Source organism: Cnephaeus nilssonii, assembly GCF_951640355.1.
Source record: "Cnephaeus nilssonii genome assembly, chromosome: 9".
Lineage (NCBI taxonomy): Eukaryota > Metazoa > Chordata > Mammalia > Chiroptera > Vespertilionidae > Cnephaeus > Cnephaeus nilssonii.
In genome coordinates, this window is record NC_137080.1 from 65,402,108 (window position 1) to 65,418,088 (window position 15,981).

At 41.3% G+C, this 15,981-nt stretch overlaps 1 protein-coding gene across 3 annotated transcripts in view; it reads right to left on the reverse strand.

The window, feature by feature from the left end:
• Positions 1-15,981, reverse strand: part of SMAP1 (small ArfGAP 1) — a 201,127-nt gene that overhangs the window by 68,140 nt on the left and 117,006 nt on the right. For all 3 annotated transcript variants that reach the window (XM_079780966.1, XM_079780964.1, XM_079780965.1), the window contains exons 3-4: positions 6,455-6,540; positions 2,044-2,119 (exon numbers count right to left, since the gene is read on the reverse strand). In XM_079780966.1, coding sequence (XP_079637092.1) covers positions 2,044-2,119; positions 6,455-6,537 — 159 coding nt within the window. In that variant the 5' untranslated portion in view covers positions 6,538-6,540. The remainder of the gene's footprint in view (positions 1-2,043; positions 2,120-6,454; positions 6,541-15,981) is intronic.

Consider the following 15,981-nt stretch of genomic DNA (forward strand, 5'->3'; position numbering starts at 1 on the left):
GGTCAGTGCACATCATAGCGACTGGTCGACCAGTCGACTGTCTGCCCCCTGGTGGTCAGTGCACATCATAGCAAGCGGTTGAGCAGCCTTAGCATTCATTAGCATATTACGCTTTGATTGGTTGAACGGACGATCAGACACTTGGCATATTAGGCTTTTATTATATAGGATAGGATAGATGACAATGAGAAAAAACAGTATTTCATCATTGATAGAATTTATGTTAGGTTATTTTTAGATGTGTTTGTATAATTAATTGCTATATCAATATTCTGAATAAAAAAAATAAAAATGAGTTATAGATATCATGACACTTGATCCCTAAACATTTTATTCCAAAATACATCTTTTATGATGAAAAATTTCTCTTAACTAAGTATTATACCATTGTCACACCTGAGGGGGGAAAACAATTCCATAACAGCAGCTATCATTTAAAGGTAAAACCATTTTCGTATGCATTACTATATAAAAGTAATTTCTAAACTGTTCTCATGAAGAAAAAATACTATAAATATAGATTTAATTTAAAAGTTTAAGGGATGGGGGAGGTAGAAGAGGGCATAGGGAAGATAAAAGGTGATCGAAACAGACTTGACTTGGGATGGTGAACAATACAGACACAATACGCTGTACAGATGATGTATTATAGAATTGTACACCTGAAACATACATAATTTTATTAACTGTCATTCCAATAAATTTTTTTAAAGTTTAGAATATTACAAAGAATGTTTAATGTAAAGCAGTATCCTATATAATAAAAGGTTAATATGCAAATCAACCGAAGGCGGAACGAGCAGTCACTATGACGTGCACTGAGCACCAGGGGGCAGATGCTCAATGCAGGAGCTGCCCCCTGGTGGTCAGTGCGCTCCCACAGGGGGAGCGCCACTCAGCCAGAAGCCCTGAGCCGGGTTCACGGCTGGTGAGTGCAGTGGCGGTGGTGGCAGTCAGACATCCCCTGAGGGCTCCTGGACTGCGAGAGGGCACAGGACCCGCCCCCCCACCAAGTGCACAAATTTTGTGCACCAGGCCTCTAGTATTTTATAAAACATGCTAAAAGGATTTCTTAAAATTTCACATGAAAACATATTACTTGCTTAAAAGTTAGTCTTCTTTCCCCCATAATGCCATAACTAAACGTAGTTATCACATTATAAATGTCATTCTCAATATAGTCAATTTTTGTCAGTCTTTCAAAAGATTTCCTCTCCTACATTCATTGTAAATGCAGCCCAAACTCTACACACAGGGTATCTTTGCTCAAAAATACACATTAACAATACGATAGAACATTTTTTAACAAGATTTTTCATAGTCAAAGACAATATATTAAAATATCCTTACTTTGTTAGTATTTTATTAAATATTTTAGTATATTGCTTCTCCTTATGGACTGAAAAGAAAAACCCAGTTTGCATATAAAATGAGATGAAATCATTGTCTCTAAATTGCTTGCCAGACTTAACCACAAGATTAACTAACTTATAGCTTGCTTATTAATCTAAAAATCAAAGGCCAAATAAATGATCACATCAATAAAGACAATTAGTCTTAAGTTATAACTAACTGGAATGGGAAAATATAATCAGAAAAAAAAACACATTAAAAAAACAGTGATATATATTTGATCACTTTAGTAAGGTTCAACTATTAGTTATCAAAAGGCTTGATAATAACCAATTAACAGGTCCACTAAAGCCCTTAGGGGAGGATAAATTGGCCTTTTCATTTTACACAAATTTCCAGAATGTAGTAAAATAATTTCCTCTCCCCCTTTGTTCAATTATTGGCTTTATTTTTTTGGAAATAAATACCATTTAGGCAGTTATTAGACTCTTAGAATATGCTCCTTTCTAAATCAAGAGTTCTGCTCCAGGAGAGCTCATTAACGTATTTGACAAAAAATTCCAATATACAAATTTGACAAAGTATACAACTAGTATATTTTTACAATAAATAAATTGAGTGGTATTGTATGTTAAAGTTCAAGATCTATTGAACAAACTTAAATTAGTGACAGATGAAGATTTTACTTACATTTGTAACAGCTATAGCATTTTTATCATAGTATTTCTTCTTTTCATATTTATCTCTGATGAAAAATTCCACTGCTCTGAAAACAAATAACTTAAGGAAAAGCATGAGCTCAGAGGCATGTACACACCCCTTGATTCATTCCTCTCCACAAAGTTTAAATTCTAAATTCATTTTTCCTACTCGTCAGTCTATGTTTTCCTCTCACACTATTTCTATAACTAAATTATATAATCTACTTTTCTTTTTACCAAAAAAGTTGGTCTCTTTCAGGAAATTTCCCCCAACCAACAAAACCACTCAACCCAATTCTGGAAAAGAAAGTAACTGTATTTCTCAATTCCATGACATTCCTAAGCTCAACTCCATCTTCCCCAAACTCTAAACTCAATTAAGGTTCATTTTGGATTTTCAGTATAAAGAAACAAATACCCATACAGTACCCGCAGTATACCAGACATTGTGTGTTGTCCATAGTTTCTTTCCTTTAATCCTTCCACAGCCCAGTAATGTGTATATTATTATTTTCACATCATAGATAAAGAATCAGGAACTTGGAAACATCAAACGATTGAGATTGTACTACTTGTATTTTTTCCCAATATACATGCTGCCTCTGAGTGGTGGCCAATTTTTTTTCTCCCCCAAATATGAGAAATGGGGAAGAAGTCAAGAAGCTAAAGCCAAGATTACTGCTATTTAATGTTTCTGAAGGTGGCTAAATTAGCCTTTCCTATTGATGGAGTGAGCCACTTCTAGTGGGATTTGAGAATTGGGAGTTATCTGATATAGATGACTTCTCTTTCCACTCAATTACTGCTTTATCACTAAATGGAAATTCTTCCATCAAGGATTCTTAACCTTTTTAGTACCATGAACCCCACAGGTAAAAACTGTGAACTCCTTTCTGGAATAGTGATTCTTAATGCATAAAATAAAATACATAGACTTATAAAGGAAATGAATTACTCTGAAATACAATCTCTGTGGATCCCCAGGTTAAGACACTCTTCTGTTCAAAAGAAAAGTTACCTAAAACAGTAAAAAAATGTATTTTCAGTCAGTAACTCCATATTAGAAGTTAACAAAAGCCTTTTAAAAATTGACAGTTGAGGCAATAGATAATAGAAAGAGTTGACAGATCACTACTCAGTAGATATAAAAGAGTTGAGGCATTATGAAAGCACTCAAAGGCCTTTCATAGTGGCAAGACAGAAAATCTAAACATTCAATTTATTAAAATAAGTGAAATGACTGAAGCCGATTTTTAAAGATAGTTTTCTACAACCTATGTCAAAGGCACTTTACATTATCTTTTTTTTCTCCTCTTAACCTATAAGGTAAGTGCCATTTACATCTAAAACTGGGGCACAGAAAGTTTTAGAAGTTCTCTGGGATTCAACTAGTACAGTACAAAGGAGAGTTGTGATTCAAAACTAGGAATGTCTGATATCTACCTTTTCAGAATGTTATTGTTCAACACAAGTTCATTTGTGAATCAATCCGTTAATTTCTGGTAATAATACATGCTTTAAAATCTTAAGAAGAATGTCAAATTTGGAGGGCACCTTTATTTTCAAAGTAGCCTTGGCGACCCTTTCAAGTGTGAAGTGCTGGGGCTGCTAAAAGGCTGCTTATTTAGATATGTGAGCATTTTGGCAGCCAATTTTATACCAAAAATTAACAAGTGTGCCAAGATTTTCATACAATGTAATGTTATATTTACATAAATTATTTTACATGTAAATCAGCTAAATGTTAAGTTTGCTCATAATTATAAATCTAAATTCATATTATATTTTTCTAACAAAAAAAGATGAAACCATCAAAAAAGCTGGCCCTTTGTGGATGAATTGAGCAATTTTCATTGTAGAGACAACTTTTATCTCCACAAATGGGAAGAGAAAAAAGAACTTACTCATTTTGAACAATAAGAGGTCAATACCTCATATAAATATGACCATAATTTGTAAATGCTTTAGAAGTAGTCACATTTAATTTGAAAAATCAAATGAGCATTCTTCTTTCTTCTAGGGTGCAGACTAATGTTTCCAGTTACTAAATGGGTATCTCTAAGTATGTGTCCAACACACACCTCAACCTGCCCAAAGTAATAAAGCATGGCTCATTATCTTTCATTTCTAACCCTTAAACTTTCATTGGTACTGAATTCCTTCTCTCCACTGAATTTCACAGAACCTCAGCCAAGCTAGAATATCTGGGGTCATCTCAGTATTTTTCTCAGAAACAAAGCCAATCTAAACCTAACCCAACTGCTCCTACTTTCCCAAATTTCCTTCTAATCTTCCCAATTGCCTGCTCTCCATTTTCAATGTCATTAATTTAATTTATATCTTATTACTCACTTCAGGGCTATACTAAGTATTCTTTATGGTCTCTCTGACCCCAAGATCTCCTTCAACTAATCTTCCTTGTGGAGAAGTGAATGTTTTTCAATGTTTCTCCTGCTTCAAAATCCTTCGAGGTTTTTCAAATCCTTCAACGCTTTAGGCCAATGAAATGAGGTCTAAACTGCTCTACATAGTATTAAAAATTCTTCATAATTTGGAAAATAAGCTTCTACTGCCACTTAACCCACAAAACAAATCTTGTCACATCAAGACCTTAAAATGTTATGTTTCTTCACACTTTAATACTTCTCATACAATTTTTATGTCTGAAATATACCTCCCATTCTTACCCTAGGATCTTGTATAATAAAAACTAGAGGCCCAGTGCATGATTGAATCATGCACGTGTAGGGTCCCCTACACGCTTTCGCTTTTCGCAGTGGAGCTGGGTGCCTGTCTGCTCCGGCACCCAGCTCCCCCACTTTTGATGGTCCGTGGCCGCTGAGGGGGGCTACCCTGCTGTTGAGAGGCGCAGGGTGGGGGACTCAACAGCCAGATCCGCAGCCGCTGAGGGGGGCTGCCGCGGACACCTGGCTACCCTGCCTTTGAGAGGCGCAGCTGGGTGTCCGCCGCAGGCCCCCTCAGCGGCCGCAGATCTGGCCGTTGAGAGGCACAGGGGGCGGGAGTCCCGCCCCCTGCACCTCTCAACAGCAGGGTAGCCCCCCTCAGTGGCAGCGGATCCGTGCCTCTCAATGGCCGATAGGCCACCCCGAGTCCCGCCCCCCAGCCTCCCGCCGCCCAATCGTGGGCGTAGCGGAGTGATGGTAATTTACATGTTACTCTATTATTAGATAGGATAGCCTTGAATACCAGATTGCTAAATGTGTGGGAAGGAGGTGGGGGAAGCAGAAACAGAAAAAGTCCAATACAAATACTAATTTTTTGAATATAACTTAAAAGATTTCTACATAAATATGAAAATATATATAATGACCTATATCTCATGTGTGAAAAGATCATCTTTTTTTCACTGTTTGACCATTCAAACTGTTTTGGTACACAAGTGGATAATATATAACTAATATATAACTGATTTTTAAGAAACTACATTTTACTGTCAAAACTGCAAATGTCACCTATGGATAGAATCACAAATGCCTACAATGAATTAGATATTATTATTTATAGAGCAGCACAATTTTGATAAGCTGCTTTCTCAAACTTCAATAGGAGTTTAAGAAATCCTACAGAATCAAATGTTTATCTTTAGCAAATGTGAAAACATCCTAATTAAAATGCCTGTGAGAAAATATTCTATTCATTTATTAGAACAGATTTGTAAAGTAAACACAGTTGTGCAACCTATGCAAATATGGAATATCAGTAGTGAATATTAGCATAAATTACTTCAGTACTCCACTTACACTAAATATGTAATTTGCCATTTAAATGTATACATGCCAAACTACTTCACATAAATATAATTACAATATAAAGGTGATCAAAGAAAATCCCTTTGGAAAATATTTTTTTAAATATTTACGATATACACAAATAAATCTCTAATAAACAGTCTAAAATAAACTCTCCAATCAAGAGGTGGAAATCACAGCCCTGGCTGGGAAGCTCTGTTGGTTAGAACATTGGCCCAATATGCCAAGGTTATAGAGTTTGATCTCCGGTCAGGGTAAATACAAGAAGCAACCATTTAAATAACTGGAACAAATCAATCCTTCTTTCTCCCCAACCCCTCAGAATAAATAAGTAAATAAAATTTTAATGAAAAATAAAAGAAATAGAGATCAATCAAGAAGAATAGGTATAATATTTTATACTTAGTAAAAATTACATAAAAATACCACATAGATCATGTATTACCAGATTCCTAACAAAAATTTACTATATACAAAGCACAGCCCAGGACAAAGCAAGTTTTATCTTTAATGAGCAACAGTATGATAAAGTTCACATCTTTCCACATCTTCCTAAGCATAGTTAAAATATGAACTATAAAAATGAGTTCATTCTTTACAAACCCACAATAAAGAAGTATAAAAGGATACTGATCTGTCTGTGGTCTTCGAAAGTTCTCTGGAAGATTGGCTTCATAGAGTAGTCTTGCTTTAGTATTTCCCATATCCTGCATGCACTATAATAAAAACAAAAATCAAGTATTTGCATTAGTCACACGAGCATTTAAAAGTAATTCCTGCCTGGCCAGTGTGGCTCAGTGGGTGAGCGTCGACCTATGAACCAGGAGATCATGGTTCAATTCCCTGTCAGGGCACATACCCGGGTTGTGCACTTGCCCTCAGTGTCAGACGTGCAGGAGGCAGCCAATCAATAATTCCCTCTCATCATTGATGTTTCTATCTCTCTCACCCTCTTCCTTCCTCTCTGAAAAATATCCTACCTAATAATAGACAAATATGCAAATTGACCATACCTCCGACACACCCACAAGCCACGCCCACCATCCAATCAGAGCGAGTATGCAAATTAACCCAAACCAAGATGGCTACAGCCACAGAGAGCAAGGTTTCCTAGGTAACAGAGGAAGTCAAGCTTTCCCCTTGCCCTTGCCAGGCCTAAGCCTCCACTCAAGCTACAAAGTTTCAATTATAGAAAGTAAACAAATTCAAACAAATGACAGCAGAATGGAGCTTGAGAGAGCAGGCCAGGGTTACCGCCGGCAACAGGGGAAGCAAAGCTTTCCGCACACCCTGGCCGGGCCCAACCGCTTAAGCTACAAAGTTTCAATTATAACCCCAACAGAAATGGCTGCCGGCCTGGAAGGAACCCCAGGCTTGGCTCTGCTCCAGGCTACAAAGTTTCAATAGTAGAAGATACCAGGGCCTCCGCTTGGGTTGCCAGGGGGCGTGGCCGGCCTGAAAACCACCACAGGCCCCAGATACCAGGGCCTCCGCTTGGGTTGCCAGGGGGCGTGGCCGGCCTGAAAACCACCACAGGCCCCTCGCTCAGGCCAACCCATGCCCCAAGGGAACCCCCACCTGATCCGGGACACCCTTCAGGGCAAACCAGCTAGCCCTCACCCCTGTACCAGGCCTCTATCCTATCTAATAAAAGAGTAATATGCAGATTGATCATCACTGCAATACACAATATAGCTGCCCCCATGTGGTAAAGATCCTGCCCCCATGTGGACACAAGATGGCCACCACAAGATGGCCAGCAGGAGAGGGCAGTTGGGAGGCACCCTGCCTGCAAGGGAGGGTAGTTGAGAAGGACCAGGCCTGCAAGGGAGGGCAGTTGGAGGTGATCAACCCTGCAGGAGAGGGCAGTTAGGGGTGACCAGGCCGGCAGAGGAGGGAAGTTGGGGGCAAACAGGCTGGCAGCAGAGTGGTTAAGGGGTGATCAGGCTGGCAGGCAGAAGCGGTTAGGGGCAATCAGGAAGGCAGGCAGGCAAGCAGTTGGGAGCCAGCAGTCCCAGGATTGTGAGAGGAATGTCCGACTGCCCTCGAGGGGTCCCAGATTGGAGAGAGTACAGGCTGGGCTGAGGGACAACCCCCCTCTGTGCACGAATTTCGTGCACCGGGCCTCTAGTCTATCTATATAAAACCCTAATATGCAAATCGACCAAATGACAGAACGACCAGTCGCTATGACATGCACTGACCACGAGCGGACAAACACTCAATTCAGAAACTGCCCCCAGCCCACAGGCCCCAACTGGTGGCAGCGGCGGGGGGCGGGGCCAGCAAGTGGGCGGCACCAGGCCAGCCAAGGCGGGTGCGAGTGGGGGCCCCGATCACCCTGCCAGTCCCCCCACATATCGGCCCTAGTCGCCAGCCAGGCCCAGGGACCATACCATGCACAAATTTTGTGCACCGGGCCTCTAGTAAAAATATTTTTTTAAAAAGTAATTCCTATACACACACACATATATACACATACATACACACATATACACTAATAAATGAGAAACATGCAAATTTACCATGCCTCTGCTATGCCCACAAGCCACTCCCACCAGCCAATCAGGAGCTAGAATGCAAATTAACCCAACCAAGATGGTGGCAGCCACGGAGCTGGAGCAAGCAGGAGGCTTGGGTTTCCCTGGCGATGGAGGAAGCCAAGCTTCCTGCCCGCCCTGGCTGGCCCTGGCCTCCGCTCAAGGCTACAAAGTTTCAATTATAGAAGATAAATAAATGCCAGGTACTTGCTTCCAGCCGGCCCTGGCCTCCACTCAAGGAGGCACTGGGAGAAAAAAAAAAGAAAGGAAAGAAAGAAAGGAAAGGAAGGAAAGGAAGGAAAGGAAGGAAAGGAAGGAAAGGAAGGAAAGGAAGGAAAGGAAGGAAAGGAAGGAAAGGAAGGAAGGAAGGAAGGAAGGAAGGAAGGGGCTGTGAGCTTGGCTCGCCGGGGGGTGATCAGGCCAGGATGGGACAGCAGTTGTGGGTGATCAGGATGGTGGGGGACGGGGCCATTGGGGGTAAGCAGACCAGCAGGGGGCCAGTTGGGAGTGAGCAGGATATCAGTGGGGGTCAGATGGAGATGATCAGGACAGGGGGGCAGTTTGGAGTGAGCAGGCCAGCAGGGGGGCAATTGGGGGCGAGCAGGCCAGTGGAGAGGGAAGGTGGGGGTGAGCAGGACAGCAGGGGGGGGCAGTTGTGGGTGAGCAGGCTGGCATGGGGGGCAGTTGGGGACGAGCAGGCCAGCAGGTAGAGTGGTTAGGGGCAATCAGGCAGGCAGACAGGCAGGTGAGCGGCTAGAGCCAGCAGTCCTGGATTGTGAGAGGGATGTCCAACTGCCAGTTTAGGCCCGGTCCCTGTAAACCAGCAGTAGGACATCCTTCGAGGGGTCCCAGATTGGAGAGGGTGCAGGCCGGGCTGAGGAACACCCCACCACCACCACGAATTTCATGCACCGGGCCACTAGTATATACATATACAAGGTAACGTTTATTTCCAGTACATATACTTCACTTTAAAAAAATGATTTAAGTCACAATTATGAAAGTACTATGTTCAAAATAAGAACATATTTCTAATCCTTCACATTTTTTTCAACATATATGGATCCACAGTTTTCTAATGCCTTTTTCTGTGCATATAATAGCACCTTCATTTATACTCACTATTTCCTACAAGTGAATTCCTAGGGTTGTTCATGTGCAGTATTATTGTTTTAAATATACCACTTGAACAACACCACCATTTTCAAAGTAAACAACTCAAGATCAAATTTTCTTTGTTTTGATTTTCAAAATACTCTGGGGGTTCATGATTTATACTCAAGATCACTATGGAAAGCAGATAGAAGAGAAATAGTGCTGACCGCTACATAAGTGGATTAATTTCTTTGGAGTTATTAACTTATTTGAGATTTTGCTGAAAGCTATGGATCCTCTCCCTACCAAACAAACAAAAAAACTGTGCCCAATGGCCAAATTTTACATACAAGTTCAGGAGTTCATAGATCTTCCTCCCTAAAATCTATAAACCCCAAGAGTTTTTGATAATAATTTCAACCAGTTTAATTACATTTCAGTATCATCTATGAGTAAAGACTAGCCATATAGTACTTCTTGGATAATCTATTAAATTAACACTTATAAACAAAGCATTATTCTATTATTATTTTACATTATTTACATATGGCTTGAGTTCCTTAAAACTTTTTAATTGGTAGAAAAACCTGTTTTTATAATTCCTTTTATTTTTCTGGTTTCCTGAACACCTCCTCCACCTCTCTGCTCTCTCCCTACTCCCTACCCCCCAAATTCTGGAAAAGGCAATTCAGATTTAACAGATTATGGAATGTTGACCTTGAGTTGTGGGCCTCAAGGATACACGGAGTTTATCTTCCTTCAAATAAAAAAAATAGTGACATTTCTCCCAACTGAGAGTTTTAAGGTATGCAAAATACTAATATACCCTAACTTATGGCTCTCAACCCCACCTCAACATACATATTCTCTCAAATTAAACGTGATTTGTAAATCATTCTTCTAGAGACAATGAGAAAGTGAAGTAATAGGGGGCTGGGAAAAATAATTTTTGTGTTTTTATTTAGTTCTAGAGAAGAAAAAAAAAAAAAACAGAAGCTAAGGCAAAATAAACCCAAGTTTCAAAAATGTATTTAATGCTAATAAAATATCATATGTCAACTATAATTTTAAAATAAGTTTTTTAAGTATATGAGATGAGGAAAAGTCTGTATAAAATGAATTGACAAGACAGGGTCAATTACATCATGACATCATGACACATCCTACCAGGAAGTTAGTTATGCATAGAGCTAATATGTAATTCTGTGTGGCAGGAAAAGAGTTGAGAAATTTTCAATACAGCTTGCTCTTTTTGAAAAAAAGAAAAAATGTTTCCCATCTCAAATATTCAAATGATGATGAGTCTTTGTGCCATGGTGGGAATTTGAAAGTAGAGTAGAGATAATCAAGTTATGTGATCATAAAGACATTAAGCAATTAGAAAGAATTAGACCAAGAAAAGATAATTTCTTAATTTGCATCATATATGCAATGAAGTAAAAATTAACTTAGAAACAGCTCACAAAAACTATGAAAGTAAAAAAATTTGAAAAGTTTATCAAGCAAACAAGAATACATGGAAATTTTAACAAACAAAAATTAGTAAGACTAAAAACAGTATCTACTATACATGCCACATCTCATTGACCCTGTTACATTTTTCTTCATATTTTAACATGTATGAAGTAGTAACAGGTCTTATAATTGATGTTATCTTATAATAAATAATTTTTTTCTTATTAGTCTGTAAATTGGAGGTTTACCTTACAATCAGCGATATCTTATTTTCAATGATAGGACTATACACATCCTATCTAATAAAGAGTGAATATCCTAATTGACCGTCATACCCCCCAAGATGGCGGTGCCCACAGCCAATAAAGAGGGAATATGCTGATTGCCACACCCTCACAAGATGGGGCGCCCACAGACACAAGATGGCGGCACCCAGTCCCCTCAGCCCTGCCTCATCCAGCCTCAGTCCCCCAGTCCCCTCAGCCCCGCAGGGGAAGGCAGTTGGGGACGATCATGCTGGCAGGGGAGCAGTTAGGGGGCTATTAGGCTGGCAGGCAGAGTGGTTAGGGGAAATCAGGTAGGCAGGCAGGCGAGTGGTTAGAAGCCAGCAGTCCCAGATTGTGAGAGGAATGTCCAACTGCCAGCAATCGGACATCCCTTGAGGGTTCCCAGATTGGAGAGGGTGCAGGCTGGGCTGAGGGACACCCCCTCCCTGTGCACAAATTTCATGCATCGGGCCTCTAGTTATATATACTTTTTTGGAAAAAAAAATATTTAGGAATAAGGCATACGTGTACATTATACCAAACTAAAGTTGTACTAGGAATGCTATTCATCACAATTAGAACAAAAAAAAAGAGGTATAAAATCTGAAAGGAAGTAGTGATGTGAAATAATGTGTCATTTCTACAAGAGACCACTACCAAAAACTGACTGGGTGCAAGTGCACAGGTGTGTGGTTGTTAGTTGGGACAGGGGGAAACAATGATTCAATGACATCACCAATGTTCAAGGATCATTTTGTAAGAAGGAAGATATTAGTAAACTCAGATAATTTCTAAAAATTAGAATACAGCAGAAGGAAAGTCAGCAATGAAAAGATCAGTGGGGACCCCCACCCTGATCTGGGACCCCCTTTAGGGCAGACCAGCCAGCCCCCACCCATGCACCAGGCCTCTATCTATCTATACTAATAAAAGGGTAATATGCTAATTAGACCGGGTGACCTTCTAGACAAAGCCATGGTGGTGAGGCCGAGGCAGAGGCAGTTAGGGGTATGGCCAGCCTGTAAACAGCCCTCAGCCCCTCACCCAGGCCTGCCCCACCCTCAGCAGGGACCCTCACCCCGATGAGGGTGTGGCCAGCCTGCAAACAGCCCTCAGCCCCTCACCAGGCCGGCCACGCCCCCCAGCGGGGACCCCCACCCCGAAAGGTGTGTGGCCAGCCTGAAAACGGCCCTCAGCCCCTCACGAGGCTGGCCACGCCACCCCAGTGGGGACCCCCACCCTGATCTGGGACCCCCTTTAGGGCAGACCAGCCAGCCCCCACCCATGCACCAGGCCTCTATCTATCTAGACTAATAAAAGGGTAATATGCTAATTAGACCGGGTGACCTTCTAGACAAAGCCATGGTGGTGAGGCCAAGGCAGAGGCAGTTAGGGGCGATCAGGCCAGGAGGGGAGGGCAGTTGGGAGTGATCAGGCCAGCGGGCGGGGGCAGTTGGGGGCGAGCAGACAAGCAGGGAGAGCCAGTTGGGGGTGAGCAGGCCAGCAGGGTGGGGGCAGTTGGGGTTGAGCAGGCTGGCGGGGGGCGGGGCAGTTAGGGGCAATCAGGCTGGCAAGGGGGGGCAGTTGGGGGCAAGCAGCCCGGCAGGCAGAGTGTTATGGACAATCAGGCAGGCAGGCAGGTGAGCGGTTAGGAGCCAGCTGTCCCAGATTGCGAGAGGGATGTCCAACTGCTGGTTTAGGCCCGATCCCCGGGCTTAAACTGGCAGTGGAACATCCCCCAAGGGGTCCCAGATTGGAGAGGGTGCAAGCCGGGCTGAGGGACACCCCCCCCCCCGCACGAATTTCGTGCACCAGGCCACTAGTATTATGTGTGTGTGTGTGTGTGTGTGTGTGTGTGTGTGTGTGTGTGTGTGTGTAATATATATTACATATATATAGATGGCATTAAAATGTGGTTTGTGTGTATGGGGGAGGCATCAGTTGTTTAGGTATCTCAGATTGCATCTAACAAAACTGGAAACTACATGCTGCAGGGCTTACAAACACCATGCTCTTTGCTTTAGAGGCTCACAATTCTAGGAAATTGAAGCAGACAGAGGTTATATGATTGCTCTACTGGATAATACAATGAATCAGTTACAGAGGAGACTAGGATCAAAATTTTTCAGTCCCAATCCTTACTGCCATGCATCAACTAGTCAAAAGAAGTATCCAGGAAATGTCAACATAAAACAGAATACTGTAAGTGTTGCCTCCATTATTAAAGCATCATTCCTGTTATTTAAACATTACTTCTTTTAGGTTCTCACATCAAAAATGCTTTAGAAAAATGCACTGACAGAATTCTAGTTGCTTATTCTCTGACATTTATAATTCAGTTTTCCAGAGCTTGGAAGAGCAGAGTGGTTGCAAAAAGAAAACAAAAAAAACAAAGGGGGGGTGGGGGGTCTGGAAAGGGGCATATACTTCTTTTAAATAAATTGCCATTTAGGTAGAGCACATTTTAAAATTAATATTATTTACTATATCTATTAAATTCAATCTGTCCTATTTTATATCATACATTCCTAGAAAGATGAATTTTACATTGTACCTTCTGAATGAAAAACTTCATCCAAAATTATCACCATTATAATTGCAAAGGCAGGCTTCACCTGAAAATGGTATAATAAATCACTTACAAATCCCAAAACCCTACTAAAAAATAGTATTTTGTCCTTGTCAATCCATAATCTATCTGTTGTTTCTCCACTTAACCCAGTACAAAGACTAATACTTTCCCAAAGCCGCACACATCATTTGTGATTCAATTTCAAAAATACTATTTTAAAATGAAATGCTGAAAAGCATATGTGCGCTGACATGTTATCATCACAATCTAATGTGGATGAAGCATTTCTATTTCTGAAACTTTCTAAGTAGAAAACATTTCACACTCTATTCTAGTTTTGTTTTAAAAACAAAATCTGTATTCTAAAAGTGTTCTTAGTTGCTTTTGGGGGGGATGGTAAATAAGCAGCACACATAAATGGTTTTAACTTAAAAAAAGAGCTTTCAAATGAATGTGAAGATAAAAGATAACAGAAACAGAAATAAAATATGCTCTAGTTTAAATCATTGTCAATATCAGAAATAACAATAAATGAGAAGCCACTTAATATTCCAAGTTAATGATTCATTCTCCTGAGAATAAAACATCTTTTTTTTCTTGAATCTTCCAAAATATTGGAAAGTAGAGCTCTTTGTGAAATCCAATTAAGTGATAGATACAACTAATTGTATCTCCAGGTTATGACTTCTTTTGTCCTACTAGCCCAACAAAAGCCAAATACAGTTCAGTCCATCCACTGGCTAAATTTAAAAACTATGGCTGCTTGGACCTACCTCCCTTCTCCTTCATGTTGTGCATCCTCCCCTTTGTCTTTGTACCTACTTCCTATCTGTCCCTGTAAATGTTTCCTCCACTTTCTCCTTCAGACACTAACAGGTACCTGGTTAATAACCATTCATTGTTAAACTGAAATTCATACTAATGTATTATTTAGGAAGCTATCTGCATCGTTTTCATAAATTGTATGTATAGTTTTCATAAAAAGTATGTACTGATTTGCCTTTCCGGGTTTACTTCTGTTCTTAAAAAATGAAATAAGTGGGTAAGAGAGGAGCAGCTACAAAATAAAGAACTGAGATTATCAATTGCATTGTTGCAAATAATTAGATTACAATATAGCAATTAGAAAGATCTTTTAAAGTCCCAAAGGCAAAATTACAAAGCATTAAAATAATCAATAGAATCTTACATATCCTATCTAATAAAAGAGTAATATGCAAATTGACCATACCTCCACTATGCCCACAAGCCACTCCCACCAGGAGCGAGTATGCAAATTAACCCAACCAAGATGGCTGCAGCCACGGAGCAAGCAGGAGGCTTGGGTTTCCTGGCAATGGAGGAAGCCAAGCTTCCTTCCTGCCCTGGCCGGCCCTGGCCTCCTCTAAAGGCTACAAAGTTTTAATTATAGAAGATAAATAAATCCCAACAAAAATGGCGGCAGCCACAGAGCTGGAGAGAGCAGGAGGCTTGGGTTGCCCCCTGCAATGGAGGAAGCCAAGCTCCCTGGCCGGCCCTGGCCTCCGCTCAAGGCTACAAAGTTTTAATTACAGAAGATAAATAAATCCCAGATACCAGGCCTCCACTTGGGTCGCCGGGGGGGCATGGCCGGCCTGCAAACCACCACAGGCCCCTCGCCCAGGCCTCCCCACACCCCAAGGGAACCCCCACCCTGATCCGGGACACCCTTCAGGGCAAACCAGCTGGCCCCCACTCGTGCATCAGGCCTCTATCCTATCTAATAAAAGAGTAATATGCAAATTGACCATCACTCCAACACACAAGATGACTGCCCCCATGTGGACACAAGATGGCCACTGCAAGATGGCCAGCAGGGGAGGGCAGTTCGGAGGGACCAGGCCTGCAAGGGAGGGCAGTTGTGGGCAATCAGGCCAGCAGGGGAGGCAGTTGGGAGGGATCAGGCCTGCAAGGGATTGTGAGAGGGATGTCCGACTGCCCATTTAGGCCCAATCCAGCCTAAACGGGCAGTTGGGACATCTCTTGAGGAGTCCCAGATTAGAGAGGGTGCAGGCTGGGCTCAGGAACACCCCCCCCATGCACGAATTTCATGCACCGGGCCTCTAGTTAGTGTATAAAGGAAGGATGCTACATGCCTATGTTAAATCTGGAAGAAAGATAAAACCGTGTAAATTAGTACTCTTCTACCCAATTTTCCGAGGAATGGATGGGGGGAAAGAATCTTACCTCCAGATTAGTGTGTAAAGATGT